Source organism: Thermobia domestica, chromosome 2 (assembly GCF_964235325.1).
Source record: "Thermobia domestica chromosome 2, izTheDome1.hap1.1, whole genome shotgun sequence".
Lineage (NCBI taxonomy): Eukaryota > Metazoa > Arthropoda > Insecta > Zygentoma > Lepismatidae > Thermobia > Thermobia domestica.
In genome coordinates, this window is record NC_137455.1 from 170266832 (window position 1) to 170287727 (window position 20896).

Here is a 20896-nt window from a genome sequence, read left to right on the forward strand (position 1 = left end):
ATCACCGCTTCATTGATGCTATCTGACGAGCGAATAGTGAGGCAGGCGGTACGTGCCCCACAGCTGTGTTATATAGTGTATTTATTGTGCAGTAATGTGTAAAAAAAGAACTGTTTATTCTATGTTTTGTAATTGTGACTTATGATTGATTATTACAGTAACGGAAGACCACATACGTCACGCTATATAAATTTCACTGGGATATTCAGCCAGTGCAGCGGCACGAAACATCAATGACGTACATAGTTAGAATGCTGTGGATGTGCGGAAGTGCCAGAAGTAGTCCCCAAAGGTTTCGATCTAGGGATACCAGCCTCACCGATAAGCTACGAAAAGGAAGATATGTGCAGTTGGTAACAATGCCTTGCGAGCAGCAACGGAGACAAAACCAATGAAAACTGTTTAAGAGCTGTCCAGTGAACTTCATGTCACCCATTCGACTGTTCACTGCCATCAGCAGGACATCGGATAGGTATCAAAACTCGGTACATGGATATCCCATGGTTAACATCTCAACTGAAGCAGCAGCGAGTGGACATCTGCAGTTCCTTGCTCATAGATGTGAGCCATTTCTGGACAGAATAATGGCAGGAAATGAAAATTGGATCCTCTACCATAACATTACAAACGTCAGTGGGTATCTAAAGAGGGGGTCCAGAGGAACTGTGTCAAAACAGAACCTCCAACCTGCAAAATGATGATGTTTGATGGGATATCACAGTAACCAGACAATCAATGCAGATGTCTATTGTCGAAGATGCAGCAGCTTGAACGTCTACGGACTGCGTTGTTAGAGAAAAGTCTTGTTCTGTTTCATCGCAAGGGTGTGCTTATCTACGGTGATAACCCGCACCCACATACGGCAAGAACCTATCATAAGATCGAGAAATGTGGTTGGAAAAAATTCTTCACCCGGTGTTTCCACCAATCTTGCACCAACAGACTACTGTCTTTTCCTCAGCCTGCAAAATTACCTTTCCGGGAAAACACTGTAAGTTGAGGGTGACGTAGGATGAATGGTAACCCAGTTTTTTGCCTCCAAAACCGGTGACTTCTTTCAGCAGAAGATTCAACAACTGGTTGACAGATGGCAGAGTGTTGTGGCGTCCGATGAAAACTATTTTCCTGACTAATGGTGGTGTTTCAGGTTAAGTTATTGTTCTTATCCTCACGGTATAAAAATGCGAGATTACTTATCGGATGACCTGATATTTCCGAGTAAATATCATACTGGTATTATGAGTTGCAAGTAAATGTGTACAGAATCAGTTATATATTCTTTTTCACGTTCTTTTTTGTAGAAACGTTATTTAGGAAACAGGCAAAATCTTCGATAGTTAGTCTGCTCAAGTACCTGGATTCTCACTTAACCAATGATACTGGAAAAATGAAATATGAAAAGCGTATAAATGTCTGCCATGGCATCAAGACTCATGTAACAGTGCTGCCTGGCTAAAAGTGAAGTGTTTTGAAATGTTTTTGTTGGTATAAATATCAAAACATACGACAATATTATCAAAGGAGAACATTCTCACGTAAGTCACTTTTATCATGCTGCCACGTGGGTTGTAAATAGTCAAGAAGGGACTGGAAATTGGTAATTGGAATCATTATCGGTATATACACAGAGTGGCGACATAAATCACGGGAAAGAATTCCCTGACTTTCCCAGGTTTTCCAGAACATCTTTTTACATTTTCTCTGATATTTTCCCCATTCAGACTTTTTCATGTTGATGGAAAACCAAGACCAAGGAAACATGACAACGATAATACACAAGTAATATATTTTTCCCTAATCAACTAGAATATAAATAATCTAAACACAAATACAACGCATTTCATTATGAAATTACAGAACACTTACATCATCATCATCATCATCATCATAATAATAATAATAATAATAATAATAATAATAATAATAATAATAATAATAATAATAATAATAATAATAATAATAATAATAATAATAATAATAATCTTTCTGCACAAAGAAATTAAACATCTTCCCTAAAACTTGAATCTGTATTTATAACACTATGGTGAAAGTATCATCAAATATGAAGGGAAAAAGTCACAGTGAGAGACTCACCGAAAAAGGGTGGAAGCATGTACATAAAACTGGATGCGGTATATTAATATCATATCTTTAAAAAAAATCAATAGTATTATGTAATTCATTTCACTTCTCCAAATGTTTTATTTACTCATTAATATTGCGCACATTTTTCTTTATTTTAGTATTTTTAGCTTGAAGCTCGTTTAGAATGATCTCTATTTTCCTATTTTCAGCTTATTTTTGTTTCTTTTCCTCTCTCTCCCTCGTCGTTAATTTGTTGCTACTCCAAAACGAGTACGAGCATTTTATGCGAATGAATCATGGATTTCCTTATGGATAGTTTCTCAAGGCCACAAGAAGAAGCTACTGAATCATACACAAGTTTCAGTACTACTTAAGTTTCTTCTTTTCTGCTACACATTGTGCATTGATTGAAAATCCTCTTTCTAGATTTGAATTTTCACGAGAAAAAAATCAAGACTATTTTCACAACATCTTTAAATTATCTTACTCTGAAATATCCGATATTCTTTAGCCAAATGCCACCCAAGCTAACCACATCTAGAATACTGACGCATTATTATTTTACAATTTGGATTCGAACAAAACTCTGAACTGCCTCACAATTCTGTCTGCCTAACCAAATATTTTCAACCACTTCAGCTAAAAGAGACTTCATGTGGTTCACTCCAACTTCGGACCCTGCAGAAATGTCAAGATCTAAACACGAAAGAGCTGTAGTCCATTTATAATTTAAATTTAAAGGTGATTTCTCGAGATGTTTAAGAACAAATTTCTCTAGACAATTCCTGCAACTTTGATGGAATTCCAAAATATTCAAATTCTGTATTAGTGGATATTTCTTTGAGCATGTGTAGCAAAACCAATGTCAATATTTTTCACAGGAAGGTTTTATTCATTTAACACATCAATTTGTATACCACTTCTTGTTTTATTATCTTATTTTACATCACATTTTTTCATCATGTGATATAAAGTGTTGTACAGAAAAGGACTGAGAGGGGAATAAGTCTGAAATTCAGTAAGAAAAGATTCTACTTCTGAAGCAACTGCTTTAAGATTTTAAGTTTAAGAATAAGCATTTTATCTTATTCCAACACACCTGACAGGATCTGATAGCTTTGAGAGCTTGGAACTTTCTTATCCTTCCTGACATGTTGAATGTACAACAGAATATACAAATAAATGTCAATGGCTCACTGGGACATTCTACTATTTTCAAGTTAATACAGAAGAAAATTCCACACTGGAAAATTTTTCTGAACTTCTATAGGAGTGTATTCGGCACGGCGTGCTGGAACATTCTTAAATAGATTATGCAGAATTCTTAGAAATTCAACGATTCTGCAAGGTTCATTACATCAATTGCAGCCTATAATGCTCCACGCAAAGTATGCAACCCATAAAGGATCATCTGGCGATGTCCTGATATCTGACTTGAAGATACGCAGAAATATAAAGTCTATATTGGGGCCATCCATTGAAATTTGAATCATCTTTTTTAAGCTCAACAGTGAAATTATCCCTTGGAAAGAGATTTAAAAAGCCAGAAGCTGTAGAATTCTCTAAAAACGCCCATGTCAAATAACGCGTGCATACCTTTCCTTTTACAGTACTCCACAATCGCATATTATCTCCTTCAAGAACTGGGGTGTTAGTAACTAAAGTATAGTGATAACCCACACATTAAAGTGTATGCTCTTTTGATACACTTAAGCTGCATTTTCCCGGCAATTCAATGCTGGGAACATAAGCGATACTTTCACATCTTTAGCAGCAGTGTGCATTGATGTATGCCGTTATACTTTGAATACATCATAATAATTCTGCTTCCATAATGGTATCTTTTACTAAGAATCCCTGTAAACTACTTAATTTCGACCCAAACTCGTACCCACTTGAATCGTAAAATCCATGTTTGAGCACGCAACATTACCAGAAACCTTAAAGTTCTGTACAGATTGAGTGCAAATAGGAGGACACTCACAGACAGAAGGTACTGGTTTGTTGTTTGTTTCACAAAGGCATAGCTGTTCCTAATATTGACATAAAAATGGCCATCTGTATATACTTTTCACCTTTCATGTGACTTGCTACCACTTGTCGTTCTATGTTACTCAGCGAAAACTCCGGCATGTTGCAGCGACCAAAAATATTTTTGTCTCTTTTCTATCCCGAATCCATAATAAAGAATTATTAAACAGCCACGAAGGACTGAACTCGTCTTGGAATACTTGGAAACTGGCTTGCTTGTTATCTATACAGGAACACTGGACGCAACAAATATCGAATACCACAACTATAACACTTCATTTTCGATCCTGTCTCTGCAACTTGAACCACGCTAAACCAGCAGAAAGCTGTTACTATGCACTTCGTCCCTCCGCTTCTCGACCGCCTTTCTATACAACAAATATACGGTAGTAAATAAAAGCCTGCTGTTGATGATTGAATTAAATATTTCTTCTTCTGCTATGTAACCCGCCTCGATTCAATTTATAAATCGACTTGCAATGATTCCTTTTTGGGATACAGCTTTGTGTTCAGTATAAGCGTTCAAGCATTGTTTAAGTTTCTAAGATAAGAAATGAAAATGCTGAACTAAAACACAATCGTGCGCATAATACACGATAATAAAGCCTATACTTTCATTCTCAGGTTGCAATTTATTCATCTGGAAATTTCTTGTAATAACGTCTGTTACTTTTTATTGACTATTAAGTTTGCACATTTGAGTATTTACAAAATTCTTCTCAGAAAAATAAAATCAGCTTATTCATCAGAAAAATAAAATCGTGTCCCGGACCATTATTTATACGGATGAAAGAAGTCAATCATTGCAAATTCGTAATTTTACAAATCCCAGAGACATCTCATGGTTAATGACAGGCAAAAACTAATTGCTTAACATTTATACTTCACATTAAAGCATTAATTTAAAGTTCACAAACGAGATAGTAATTACTGAGTTAATGATGTAAAAACGAAAGGAATGTGAAGAATTTTGGCGAAAAACAAGATAGAACAGAAACATAGGAATATGATGGAGATACGATTTACATTTTTTAAAACTAAATTAAAGCTATGAAGATCTCACGAATAAAACAAGAATTGAACCTCATGAACTTCTCTACTTCCACAGTGTACTGGAAACAAATTATTAGTATTGTTTTACGATAATTTCAACTGCAAATTCTGATCATCCCTTTTTCTTATTTTCTACTTCAATACGAACTGCACAATAAAGAATTGCAAAGTTATTGTTACGGACTTTTGTAGAGGGGTGCTTGCAGGGATGTCCCTATAGAAGCACAGCTTCCCATCCCGACAACAGTTTTTCTGCTTCTCTCTCAAAACCTACAGAATTTTTTTACACGTCTCGTCTGAAACTCATAAAAGTTTGAAATTTCGTATTTGTATTGAAAAATCATACATAAGAATGACTAAAGAGACAATAAATGAAACTTGTTTAGAATTCATGTACCATAAATATTAGCCGCAAACTGTTACATCATTTTTAACGTCAGAATAAATTTAAAATAAGAATAAACAATATTTTTTTTTTAACTTATGATCATCGTAAGTTTAGTGTTAAAATCATCATAATTAAATCAACAACAACCTATAAATATATAACAATAAATATTGCATTATAAGCACAAAGTAGAAAGTGCACTTTGGTATCTATAGGCATATCCCATATTTAAAAATCATAGAAAATTAGTCCAGCTATCCACCAAGTATTTGACCTGATGCACACACTGATATGCAAATCTATCAGCAATTTTCGTAAACTTGTAAGTACTTACGAAATAAACGTACTTGCAAATTAAAATACATTACAATGAAAACACAAAAGCAAAAATACGAGTAACAGCATTCCAAAATCCTTTCACTTGTGTGATAAGCTACTTTCACTTGATGTAGGACACGAAACTTCAATAAACTCGAAAATAGTAGAAACGAAAGAGAGAAAAGGTTGGAATTATGCGTGTGCCGAAAAAGAATTTCCCACTAGATCATTGGTTCAACTGTATTTTGTGGATGATTCACCAATATCATATTCCACTGTACAAGCGAAAGTAAAAAAAAATGATGAGAACAACTACAGAACATAAGTTTGTTGCACATCGTTAGTGGAAAACAGATAAATTTGAAGTTGCCAATTAGAAACCACGCACTCGACTACATCTAAAATACTCTTAATATTTTCATTTCAAATGTCTTTAAAATCTCATTCTTGGCAAATCGAAATTCCTTTACTCTTAGCAGAATTCCCTGACTATTCCCGGTCTTCTCAAATTCCCTGACTTTTACTAGTTTTCCAGGTTTGTCGGCACACTGTGTACAGTACCAAAATCTGTTGGTAAAGCAAGTAGATGTAGTGATAGACGTGGGTAAAATTGCCAGTGTTGTGTGAGTCCTCTAAAGTGTATTAACGAATCTTGAAAAGCATTATCGGATAAAAAATTCCAGTGTTTCGTGGCAGAAATAAACGTCAGTGTCGTGTGGCGAACAGGAGCTACCATATTGGACAGCTGCATGATGTGCCAAGGCGCTCTATTCAAGCAGAGAAGAGTCGGTAGATTGGACTCGTAGTGGTTGTCCGTCCGTTACGGTGACCCAGGCGAAGAAATAGGTATGTGTAGAAGTTGGGCTTAGTCATTAATCTATTCATCATGAATGTGAAACTAAACGTTTTACTGCCACATGATAGGTACAATCATTCAATTATAGGTCAAGTAGCATTACAAGTTTTTCGGGCATTCACCACACTTACCAAACGTGAGTTAGCGCGATTTTGACCAGTTTCAACAGTGAGGATGAACAATCTCATCAACGATATACAACTGCTGCCACGGGTTTAGAAAGCACTGCAGGACAACAAAGGCAGGTGAGAAATTTCCATATACGACCAATAACATGTCTGTACTAACCATGCCATTACTTTATTTACAGCCTATGTAATTTTCAAAATCTACTTCAAAATAATTTGTGGGATTCAAACGTAAGTCGATAGCAGTATTCCATTTTGTGAAGAAGACCAATATCTATTATTTTGGATCACTATAGAAGGAGTTTATATGCATATTTATTTCGTGTGTGTATTTTTCTCTATAAGACCAAACTAAACAGTTTGGGAGTAGAAAAAAAATGCATTGCTGATGTGACGGAAAAACTAATGCCTGTGTCATTCAAACTGAATGGTACATTCTAAGAATACATGGACGTCCATTTTATATCATATTCAGTGCATGTGCTTAAAACTATTGCTGGTATTGATATGCATGCAAACTGTATATAGATTTAAGTCCACAATATTTCATTCTGTACTCATTTACCCAATAGTTCTAGTGAACACCCACAGAACATAAGATTAATATTTTCAAACTAACTAAAATATTCCTGAAATATTTGGATAAAACCCTTACACACTAAATTTAGAGGAAGGTGTAAATAATTGATATAATATTAAGTCAGAGAAAATGGTGGTAATATGTACAATATTTACAAATTAGTTTACCTCCTAATTCACAGGTTCCAGGATATTTCGTATCGATGACGAAACCAGTAGCACAAGCATCTTTTAACATGTGACACCATGAATCGTACGTTCGGTTATTGGTACCACAGATTGGACCTCCCATATTCACCCGTGATTTTCGACAGCGGTAACTGCATGTAACGCAACGCGGAGAACCTGTCTGAGAATCAATTAAGCAAGATTGTCGTTCTCTACAACGGACGGTGCGACAGGTAGCAGACTCTGGAACAGAAAATAAGAACAAGATTGTTAACACTTATATTAGAGTATTAGATGCGCGCGTCAATTACTTAAATACACTAGTACAACATAGCATTCAAAAATATATTATTTTCAAATAATGATTTATATATACACAAAGCTGTAACAAAACTTAAAAAAAAAAAAAAAAAAAAGCGCGCTCGAATAATGTTGTACGATACTCATCCTTATTCGTTACTTACGTCGCAAGATGTAACCATAATAACATGGACGCAAGTACAAACAGCCTGAATTAAAATCTAAATTGAATCAAATTGAACTGTACTAAATTAATTGTTATTTTCGTGCCGAAAATGTTCCTTTGATCTGCATATTATAAAAATTCACCTTAGATTATATACTGTCCATAATTCAAAATCTATTAAAGAGTACAAGTGTATTAAAGGGAAGTTCATAACTCTTGTATTTATCCGGTCTTCATTTTCTCTCGGTCCCCTCTGCACGATACTTTGATCATTGTTAAGAATTCAGTGTAGCCATGAACAATATGACACCTACAGCCAGCAAAACTGAATTAATTCCTCTGGGTCCTGTACGAAGAAAATGTTCATAAAACATACAAAATATTTTACTTTAACAAAACTTTTCATTCGTTCTATAAAATAAGCTTTTTTTTTAAAAAAAAAGTTTCTGTAAACATTGCAAAATAACCTAATGTTTTCCACAGAGTGTCTAACAAATCCTTCAAATTGCTATACTTGCTGCAAGCAAATAAGTTTTAAATTATGTTGTTTTGTATGAAATTTACTGACCATCAATCTTGATTTTAAATTGTTTGGGACACTAAATGAGAATATCATCTCATTTATCATCGAACAAATACTTTTCAAAATATAACTAATCTGTTTGCTCAAGATAAGAAAATGTTAAAAATCTATTTTGTTTCTTTATGAGTATTCCTGATAGACGCTACAGGGTACATCTTGTAAATGGACAACAAGACGAGTGTAGTTAAGTGCAGATCATTTCCAGGACAACGGCAGCGAACGTCTATTATACAATTAAGGTTTTCAAGATTAGCCATATAGGCCTACTGAGGCAGCAAGAAGTCGCATGGTTGTTCAGCTGAATTCTCACTCGCGTGTCATATCTTGTCAGTGGTCTCTCGATAGTATACATGATGGGAAGTGAAGGATTCCCATAACCGATGTGCCTCCTTGAATACCTCCGCGACGTACCGACGTGTTCCTGAAAAGAGAGATCATTCGAGTCGCTCTAATATCATACGGCGAGTGGCAACACTAAATATTTGGTTGTTGAATACTGATTTACCATCCTGCGTTCCTTTTGCACGATTACTCCTGACACCTGATGATGTCTTTTGTGGTATCGTGAAAAACTGCAGTGACAAAGAGAATGGAGGGTGGGGATACTCAGCGACGACGGTAGTTTCTACTTGGTTCTGTGCGCGTATGTAAATTTGCAGGTGAGCGGAAAATTCAGCATGTTCTCATTTTCTGATGTTTGATAAGAGAAGGGAAAACGTCTTTGGCTTCCATTCAGTAGTAGTGATTAATACCTCGTGGATTCGTGATGTCAATCTTCAATCTTATCTGGATACTTTCTAAGATCCCATCTTCTAGCAGCACAGTGCTTGTTTCCATATCGCCAGAACTCAGTGTGCTCTAGCCAGTATACGTCTTTAACTCTAGCCTGCATGCTCTCCGGCCCTAAGCCTTATCAATTACGTCCATCATGCCACGGTACTCGGAGGACTAATTTCATATAAATATATACACAATGAAATACTACTAATTAACAACAACTATAACATTCATCTGTTCCTCCTATTTCTTTACTTCTTCGATTTAAGTACTTTTAACCTTCCTCTATTTTTTCTTCTATATAAAATTTTTGGAGAACGCGTCCTCCCTGTCTCCCGCGTCAGAGACGACCGTGATCCAAACATTATTGATCCTCGGATATTGATTTGTATATTGAATATCTGTACATAAGAGTATATCCTGTAACTGATTTCCTGTATAGCTTCGTGAATATATTCAAAGATTTTAATGTTCAATTCAAAAAAATGTTAAAGATCATCCTTTCTTCTTTCTTTTACCGCAAATTTTATTTTAAAACGCGTTTCATAAAGGTTTTAAAAGCTACGATAAAAACAATCGGTAATCTTTTTAAGAAAGTGTTGATCACGAAAATAAAGGAATATACAGGACAGATTGGCTCGCATCAAAATCAACTTGTATTTAGTAAGGAAAAAAAATGTAATCAATGAACAATAAAGATAGTAGAAAGATCACAGAAAAAGTGCATAGTTATAATATTTGTAGATGAAATGATATATTCGTTAATGCGATGATCGGCACTATTAGACAGAATGATAAATCAACGATGCCTTAAGAATTTATATTATACACTTCTACGTTATTTCAGAAATTGAAAAACAAATAGAGACTAAAACTGAGGCATGTGCAGTCAAAGAAAGATATGATTTATTGTCTCACTGATTATAAACAATTCAGTATCAATACGAAAATTGCATTTAATCGAAAAAATGAACTGTAAGGATTGCAATCAATTTACCGAAGTATGCGTTTATAGAGAATATTACACTTAATATTGTATCATAATAGAAGGAAAAAATCTGTTATGAAATGGGAAATAAATCCCGATATACTAAATAAAATACGTGAAAAACTAGGTAAAACATTTTCAACTTTCTTACGAAACAATATACGAATTCAGTAGTAAAAAGCAGAAACTAGCATCCTCTAACTGTATATAACATATGCAACGTATATATATATATATATATATATATATATATATATATATATATATATATATATATATGTGTGTGTGTGTGTGTGTGTGTGTGTGTGTATCTCTCATGTATTTTTTACCTTTCACGAAAATACACGATTTCTCTTACAAATTTCAACCTACAGACTTCAAGTGTTTAGAAAAGGAACTTCATAACCTATTGAAGGCAACAATCCGTGTTAATTTTTTACTTAGAATTTTCTTCATTGTTAAAATGGCTTCATTATTGAGTTGGATATCTAAACCTTTGACAATGGAAGTGTTTCAACAATGAAGAAAATTCTAAATGAAAAATCGGCACGGATTGTTGCCTTCGATAGCTTATGAAGTTCCTTCTCTAAAAATTTGAAGTCTCCTGGTTGAAATTTATAAGAGAAATTGTAAATTTCCGTAAAAGGTAAAAAATGCATGAGAGATACGAAGACCGTAGTGACATCTATCGGCAAAACTTATTCCTTTACACCAACCTTAAGTGCTTAATAGTGCAGTGAACTGAAGTGAATGAAGAAATGAAACGGAGACTGCTTGTCTGTCTCCAGAATGGATTTTTCATGAAACTAGGAAATTGTTCAAGAGCAATAAGGACAACCAGAAACGGATAGGCAATCGCGGAGTTTCCAAGCTTCACTCAGATATTGGAAACCGTATAAATTGTCAATACATATATCTACGTACATTAAACTAACCAAGAATGATGAAGACTCACCAAACCCACAAGAAAATGGAAATATAATCCTTAAATAGTATAAAAAATGTTCCCTACTAATCCTTTTAAACCACATAATTGAAAATCTAAGACACTATACCTCATTCAATAATTTTCACCGTTGAATACAGTATCGCAGACATTTAAAATAGGCTTTCAATTCAGCTGAAAACTAGAAAAAAAAATCTTAGGTTTCGTTTTATAATTCTTAACATGTTAATATGAACTGAATCAATTGAAATTGGAAGACGTATATAAGCCAGTAAATATCATTTGTATATGCCAAAAAGCACATACGATGTTTTGCTTCCGAAATATTTCGAACCCAAATTAGCTAATTTCTTTGATAATGTACAAGTTGAGTAGTACGGGCCAGAAATAATTCCTGGAATAAATATCTGTGAATGTTGTAGATAAAACAAACTGGTTCTCAAAATATTTCTATTAAATGTCTAAAAAATTTTAATTCAAATTATTTTTTAAAACATACAAGATATATGAGATATATAAGTGACGTTTTCTTTTTATATCTTTGTACTCCTCTACATTTTATCTACACACGGAAGATTCAAATTGAAATCTTTATTTCTAAACTTCAATAAAATACGGCTATAAAATTCAAAATAGAAAAAGAGGGAACTCTGACATGTTTTTGATTTGTATATCCGATATTTTGCCAATCAGTCTGTTACAAAGATATCCCAGGTATCCTCCTTTCCTCTCTCTTATCTGTTTGGTAAAGCAACTTTGCAGTTTCCTATAATACCATAGTTTTTTTAGTAAATCAAACATATATTGCAAGTTCTTTCTTCCTTTTATTACATTGACTGGAGAACAGAATTATCGAATCCAACTTGTAAGCATATTACCAGTGCTGAAAGGATTGGTAATCTGTATTAATTCTTTAAGTTATTGTTTGAGCAATTTCCGTTCTAGGTTATGTATCTTTCTTTTTTTTTTCTTCTTTTTTTAAGTTTCTCTTTCTTTATCGAACTGGCTTTATAGGCTTTTATTACCTAGACCTATCTGAAACGATTTATTTACTGAATACTAAAATTGATACATCATGACAAAATTACTACAATGTTGTATCTTCTTAAAACGAAATATTCACTTTAACAGAATGACCTGATCCTTCATAATAAACGTGTAAGCGTGGGTATATATATTATTTCCTAGTTTTTCTTCTTTTCCTGTTGCCAGACATGACGCCAATTAGGCAGTAACGTACATCAGTTTTGGTTATCAAACAGATGAATAAATGACTTTTTTTTTTCTTGAAGTTGCTGTCGATGCTATTTCGTATATAGTTGTTTCTTCCTGTCTAGGCTCGATACGAAGCATTTTTTTTTTTTTTTTTTTTTTTTTGCACACACAAACACACACACACTTAAAGAAGGCAGGTGAAGGCGAAGATTTTAAAAATAAATAAACAAATAAACAAATAAAACAACAGTAATAAAAAGTACGCAACTCAAAGGACCTCCGGGGGTTCATCTTCGTCTACCACACCTATATAAACCAGCGATACCACCTTCAGTTCATTTGACTTGTACTGTCGGAAGGACGTTTCCTTGCCTCCTTCCCCTACTCTGTCCATCGGCCTTGCAGAGGCAGAGAAGAGCAAAGGGGGTTTCAGAGAAAATCTCGTGTGGGGATACCCGGCCAAGGTCGTTGGCCACATCATTGCAGTGTTACCAACTCTTACAGGATTACCTTTTTCCTTACATTTTTTTCCCCTTTATTACTTGTAAAAGCTGTAACAGAAGAAACCATTTTCGTTTCCCGTAATAATAAGCTCATAGCTTTAAGGACAATAAGTACCACTTTAATCTTTTTTTAAAGGATATTTTACGTTCAACCGCAAGAGTACCCACAACAGCCATAAATGTTTAGTAAACAACTGAATGCCTCAAGTGTTATATACATATAAGAAAAACGAAGTACCAGAAAACAATGGTTCAGTAAACAATATCAATTACTTCCTTAAAGTTTTGTTTCCTTTAGAAAAAACTTATTTGTAAGTGGTAAATCGATGAAATATTTTTTCTTATGACACGGAGAAAAACTTGAGTTTATTTTCAAACAAACTTACGCATCTTACACAATTATTTGTCATCCTTTCTGTGAACAGCGTTAGGTTTGTGATAGAGTGCAAAGAGTTTGCTTCCAAGTTGTACCATATAGGCAATTGCTTAATACTGTGACATATATCGGATGCGAATAATAGAGCAACATTTCTCAATCAGGTGTACGAACAATATTAACGAAAGACTAGTCTAGTGACTAGCGCGTGGTTCCGGGTTCGATTCCCGGAAGAACTTTAAAAAAAATTGAACGCATTACGGTGGTTCAGATTTCACCTTAAATTGTAGGTCTACATCTGATAGTCTCGGTGCCGAAAATGACGCTAAATTTCAAACAGACATATGAATTAAGCTTAGCGAGTTTATGAGCAACACACACGCACTGTGAAAATTTCAGTTACGTAGTGTTGTTAAGTTCAGTGGAGGACTGGTTGGTCAGGTCACCATTCCTCAGGGATATGATCGGTTCTTGATATCTCAAGGTACGAAAGCAACCATCTACAAAAAAATTAATCGGAGTTGACTTTGCGGCAGATCCGTTCCGTTTCACATTAGCTCTATATCACTTTGGACGTTTGCTTCATCGAATGAACCACTTTTAATATTTTCAAGTTCTGCATTAAATACTGATTAAGGATTAAGAAACTGTTGACAGGAGGAAAAAAATTCACACAAATGAATCATACAGAACTTGGCTCACTCAGCTCAATTACATACATACTCTTTAACTTGCATTTACCAGTAAATACGGTAACGCCGGAACTTCAACTAGTTTACAGTCAGGTGTAATATCAAATGTAGTGTTGCTTCTTCTGTATGGCTGGAAAAGGTTGCCACTACTCGTAACCGAAACGTTTCCGATAATAAAACGTTGGCCTACAACAAACATGTCAGAACAATATGTTTATGCGTCATTATAACATATATGGAAAGTAAAAGATAATATTTCCTCTGCCTTGGCACGTGTTTATAATTAATTTCCATTTACCTTGCTTAGTCTGTTACATGTCAAAAAAGGGCAGTCATAATGTATAAGTAAAATGCCTGTAAATAAATTATATTTAGATACGTTAACAGTTGATATGACCTTTATGACAGTGCATTCGTATGTGTGTAACGTTAGAAGATATAGACAATTGTTACAGTCTCTGTGATACGTGAATACTCCTCTGTAATATATTGGAGACGGGAGAAGAGATGGTAGCACATCTTTATTATTATATATTGTATACGATCATTTCTTTATATTCTTCCAAGAAGTAGGTTGAACTGATCATTTCTTTTCGTTCTCCTAGGAAAAGTGGTTTAGTAATCACTTGTTAATTTCTTTAAAGCAGTATGTTTTAACATTGTATAGCTACTTGGAGATCGAAATTCTGAAATGAATTAACTTTTTCCCTGGGGGTGATGATTGTACTTGTATCAATATGCGATTATTATTACAAACTACACCTCTTTTCTTTCTAATAGTTCCAGTTCTAAGGCAACAACGACAAAATTTGAACGTCAGTATTTGTAAAATGAACTTAAAATTTCTATTATCTACTCACGTTGTTAACAGTGTAACCACCGAACAGCATACAGTGTTGCCATCAACATTTGTCTTCGCAGCTCAAGATCGTCTAATCAATGTTTGCTATTTGTGATTGATCTTACACAGAAATATATACCAAAGGTTCTTCATTATACACTCGTAAAATCGGAAGAAAATAGTCTTACTATCAAATTTAAACATAATCCCGTCACTTTTAATCTACAGGATGGGGAAATAAAGAATTAAGATGCACAGAGGAAGAGGAGAGGTACCTCGAGACCATATGCAAGTTTTTACGACTTTTGGATGTTTAATGAAATGATAGTTTATTATTATTATTATTATTATTATTATTATTATTATTATTATTATTATTATTATTATTATTATTATTATTATTATTATTATTATTATTATTATTATTATTAATTTACTGTTATTAACATGGTTATTAGGATTTTTTCAAGTCCAACCAGCAACATTAAAGCTCAATGAAATTTTACTACACATAAATCAACATTAACACAACATTCTCTAATTTTACACATAGATATCACGTAGTGAATCAATACAGGACTGTCTAATGATGGATATTTGTGTCCCTGTGTCCAAGATACCTTCCCCCCTAGTCCCAATTTTTCTGAGGTACGCCTCACACAAAAATAATAGGTGCTTTTAAGTAGTTACCATCTCCAATATCATCCCTTTCTGAGCACAGCCTTAATTAAAATCTGTTGTTGTGGAATACATTACATTCTTTTCTTGCAACCTCGTTAAAATGTGTCAAAAAAAAAAAAAAAAAAACATGTTCTCGAATCTACACCCCATCCTCACTTCAAATTTCAATCATGAACTTTGCTTAATGAAAAAGTCTTGTATTCTACATATAAATGAAAAGTAATGGCGTTTCCGGAGTACTGCTTTCAGTTAGTTTATTTTGTTACTTGAAAATTTAATGTCCAGTCTTCAGCACCGTAACTAAAAAGTGGAAAATTCGAACTACATGAGCTGTCATCAGAAATCGAACCTGGCTCTACTAACCCCACGCTAATTTTAACAATGACAAATAGCCCTATCTTGAGAAATACATATTAGTTTTGTTAATGCTGTATTTGTAGGGGATATAACTACGTTAATACTCGTATATTGTAAAAATGTTTTATTTATTTATTTTTCGAAATTTTAACAAACGTGAGGAAAATAGTAATGAGAACGAAACTTATGAATACCCCGAATTATTTTTAAAATGTACAGTCTTGTTTAGAAATCTGGCCATCTACTTTTCTTCCAAAAGCATTGTACTCTTACCTATTGTTGGAATTAAATGAAACAAATGCAGATTTTCTTTGGCCAATTAATTGAGATCCGCCTTTAGAACCAAAGTATTAATATTAGTATGCCGCAGAATATGGCCTTGTAAAGCAATGTTGGCGGCCATTTTTTTTAAAAAAAAGTACAAATATTGAATAGAAGCTCATTTTTGAATACTCAGCTGTTAAATGCTAAGATTTTCTGCTGTACGAAATCTATGACAAACTTTAGTTCTAGCAAATAAAGCAGAGCACTAAGGCTAGAGTACACAATCATTGAAGTAGTTGGAATTAAATTCCAAAAGCAAGCAACCCGCACATCAAAATAAGATTAAGCTTACCACACATTAATAAATTTATTTTTTTATTATTTTTTTACCAAGCCAATATTAAGTTTTGTGAGTTTTTACAAGAAAATATAATTAATATTTAGAAACGAATAACCAAATTCTTCTGTCGACTCAAGACTACCTTTGCAGTCACTTGTACATATATATACTGTATATATATAAAACTATGATCAAACTGAATTTTCAGAGGCGACATCTAATTCCCAAGTTCATTTGTACGTTTCATGTTTTGTTTTTTCGTCGTGTTTCATCACACTACACAAGAAACAGATGACATGAAAATATCCGTGTATCCGTGACTCGAAGTATTATGGTCATTTAGATTGTGGGTTGAAAAGTACGGAGGAAAGGAGAGAAAAAGGCACGGTACGAAAAATCCTCAGTCAAGCTGACCAGCCCACGTAGAAATGGAATCCGGGTTTCCCAAGGACATTAACTCTGCTTTCGATGATCCATGTTTTTTACGTGACTTATTTTCCGCTTCCATTAGATATTAAAATATTTCTGTCCATCGTTACAGCAATGACTGTCCTGTTACGCTCACCCTGTGTTATTACGACAGAAAATAAGGAGACGGTATAACCTTAAAATTATAAATTTATTGCGAACTTCATATCGTATCATAAAAGTCCATTTATTTGGGGTATCAAGAACTGTTCAGTGTAAGACTACCATGTTCCATGTATGTATTTCTTGCTCATTGTATAAATCGATTTGCTACCACCATTCGATCTGTGAAAGAGCAAGAGCTTAACATACTGCTTTCAACAGTGAACAATGTACGCTCACTACGTATGTACTACCCTTGTACACTTTTAGTTGAGCTTCTTGTGAACAAACTCACTTTTAGATGAGCTTTTCATAAACAAGCTCATTTTTAGTTCAGCTTTCTGCGAACAAACTCAGGATGACTTTCGCTCAAAATAATGAGGGTAAAATTACGCTTATTTGTAGGAATATTCCATTCTGAAACGCAGCGTTAGTATATGAGCACTTTGATGATTGTTTTCAAACTTAGATCAGTATCAGTAAACCATGAATAGTACACATATTTCAAATAAATAACCATAATTTAACGAAAGTATAACTTAATATGTTAACCAATTCAGAACAGTTCAGTTCAGTCGTGATTAAAGAATTGAAAAACAAACGAAAAGATATTTGCGAATCGTCTGTTCTCCAATTAAGGCGCTCTCTCCCCCAGCACTCAGTTTTATATTCAAATTTCTAAAGACCGAAACAACACTAACAATATGCATGACACTCTTTAAGTTTTATTAGGATCCCGCTAGTGTAATGTTAGTACGTTCGTACGTTAGTCACTACGATACTCTTAAATGAAAACGAATTTTTAATTATTATTATTATTATTATTATTATTATTATTATTATTATTATTATTATTATTATTATTATTATTATTATTATTATTATTGACATTATTTTGGTCTATCTGAAGTTCCTCGAAGGATTTCCATGCAATAAATTTCACGGTAGTTCCATGCAAGTGGCTTGTCCAGAAGTGCGCGGATTTACGGACTATGCCAGGGATTCCCCTTAAAATATATATATATATATATATATATCCTACCTGGAGAACAAAATTTTCATCCCTGGCGGGGATAACTTTTACCCCTCTTAGAACTTTTCCCGAATGTTCATGAAGATAGAATTAAAAAAAATAAACCACTTTTATACTGTGTAGCTAAACTAAAAAATCAGTTTTATTGGAATTAAACAATTTATGAAGCATCTCAGTTCTCAACCTTTTGGTAATCGTTAGAAACACACACTTTCTTTCCCGAAATGTCTACTATTCATGCGGAAATGATTTCGCAAAATGACTTTTTTGTTCACGGAGATGGGTGTCAAAAATCAGAAAAGTTTAATAAATTGTTTCATGTATTTTTTTTTAGATAAAAATTATAAAGGCAAGCAAGAATTGGTCGTAGTATATTGGATTGGATTTGAGTTTAGCGTCCCTTTCAGTAACAAGGCTATGTGAGGAGTGGACCTACAGTTTAACGCGAGATCCGAATCACATGAGTTCCCGCCGAGATTGCTCATATTATATATATATATATATATATATATATATATATATATATATATATATATATATATATATATATATATATATATATATATAGGGGCTGGACAAAAAATCTATAACGTTTGCAAAAGTGTGAAAATCATACCTAGTATAGTGTGGGGCCTCCGTTGGGTCCAAAACAGCTTGAAACCGACGTGGAATGGACGTATACAGCTCCTGAATCGTGGTGTGTGGAATTTTGTACCATTGTTCCTCCAAAACATGCTCCAGTTCCTTAAGGGATGCTGGTGGAGGGTAATGAGACTGACCACGCCTTTCTAACTCAGACCACAATGGCTCAATGAAGTTAAAAAAAAATGCTTAGAAAAGTATCACATCTAGTTACTTGTGTGGTTTGCAATGGATGTGTAAATTATTTTGTCGTTTACAGCACTTCGATATCTCAAACCGTTCCGGAGATATGATAAACATTGCTGAAGTTTGCGACTATAATTACACCTACTGAAAGTTATTCCTGCTATGCTATAAAGAGAACGAGAACAACAATCAGTTTAAAAATTACCCAGAAATACGCAATTTTCAGCAGTGTTGCAAACTTTATCAATGTTTATTATATCTCCGGAATAGTTTAAGATATCGAAGTGCTGTAAACGGCAAAATGATTTGTTTGCCAATTACAAACTACACAAGTAATTAGATATGATACTTACCTACGCATGTTTTCAAAATAAAGCCTTTAAAAGAATTAAATTTTCAAGCCCTTGTAACTTCGTTGCTATTTACTCAAAACAAGTCATATCATGACCATAGTATACAACACTAAGGTACTTCTGATGTGCATTGTCTTGTCCATCTCCGTTGTGCTGTATTTGTGATAGAGGCCTCCAAATTTTGGATGTTTGTGATACTATAACATCCTTAGTTTGCAACACTGAATAATAAATGTGGTATTTTAAGTTTTCGTTTAACATGTTGATTTGAAATATGTAATAATCTGATGTAGTGCCATTTGAAAAAAAAATAACTATACTGGGATGGAAACACTGTTCGCTTGGTAGTGTTGTTTAATACGTAAAACGATGTCCCCTTCCTTATAGTTGCTTCATGTAAAGTTTCGCTTTTCTCCCTCTTCTGGTTTCTCCGTTATTACGGATGTTGCAGATAAATTGTCCACCCTGTATATATACACATGGTTGAACCACCAGTGCGCGTGCACATTTCCCTCTGCTGTAAATATGCATTGTCTAAAATGAGAAGCTAGCACTGAAAATAGCAACACTTTTATAAGGATTCTTGAACGATACAAGTATCCATTATATTCCAAGTGTCCATGATTAAAGAAATTCCTGATCTAAAGCAGCAAGCTAATTATATACTGAAAATATACAAAGTGGTCGTGGCTCAGTTGGTACAGCGTTGGCTTTGCATTCGGAAAATCATAGGTTCGATTTCTGAGACAAGGCACAGAAAAGTTCCAGGGCAATTCCTCATTCACACCACAGATGTCTAAAGGCATTTTAAAAATTTCAAATTTAATTCAAATGTACTGGTAGTTATTAGTGCATCCCCCGTCATAAATTTCTCTCTATATATGGTTACTTCGATCATTTTTCTACGGTAGTTCCTAGTATAAAGCGTAAATTGATATATTATGTTTGCTTTTCCGTTATTTTGAAACACAGGAGGAGAAAAGAAATAAATGTAACATAATAGTAGTATCTAACTTCTACCAACTAATCCTTCTTTCACCTGTAAAAATAGACGAATTGTTTGACAGAAGTCATATATTATGGAAACAAAAAGTAGAAAATCATTATACACATTTTCTGAATAATAGGTACATACACGATTTGGAACTTAATATCTGTGACATCATTGGATATGAAGAAGACCGCAATTTCTCGCAATCCAACCTAAGAACGTGACCTCTTGATGACGTCATCTAAGAGAAAGGAATGTTGCCACACTTCGGTAACTGCTAGGAATCCCGGACCGTCGACTGACTTCGGTTCTAAACCAACGACCACGGCCAACAGGCGTCACTCCTTGTTTCTTCAGTTTTCTGTGTTTCTTTTCCACTCGTTTTCTCTCTCTCTCTCTCTCTCATTCCCTCTCTCCTTTCCCTCAATCTTTATCCAGTTTTACAGCTGGCTTTTCTTAGGAGTGACTGTGAAAGATGTATGTAGT

General features: G+C 34.1%; 1 protein-coding gene across 6 annotated transcripts in view; it reads right to left on the reverse strand.

The window, feature by feature from the left end:
* Nucleotides 1-20896, reverse strand: part of Fs (Follistatin) — a 593437-nt gene that overhangs the window by 16125 nt on the left and 556416 nt on the right. For all 6 annotated transcript variants that reach the window (XR_014129674.1, XR_014129685.1, XM_081747802.1 and 3 more), the window contains one exon: nucleotides 7607-7849. Coding sequence is in view for 4 of the 6 variants with exons in the window: in XM_081747802.1 (XP_081603928.1) it covers nucleotides 7607-7849 (243 nt within the window). In the remaining 2 variants the exon portion in view is untranslated. The remainder of the gene's footprint in view (nucleotides 1-7606; nucleotides 7850-20896) is intronic.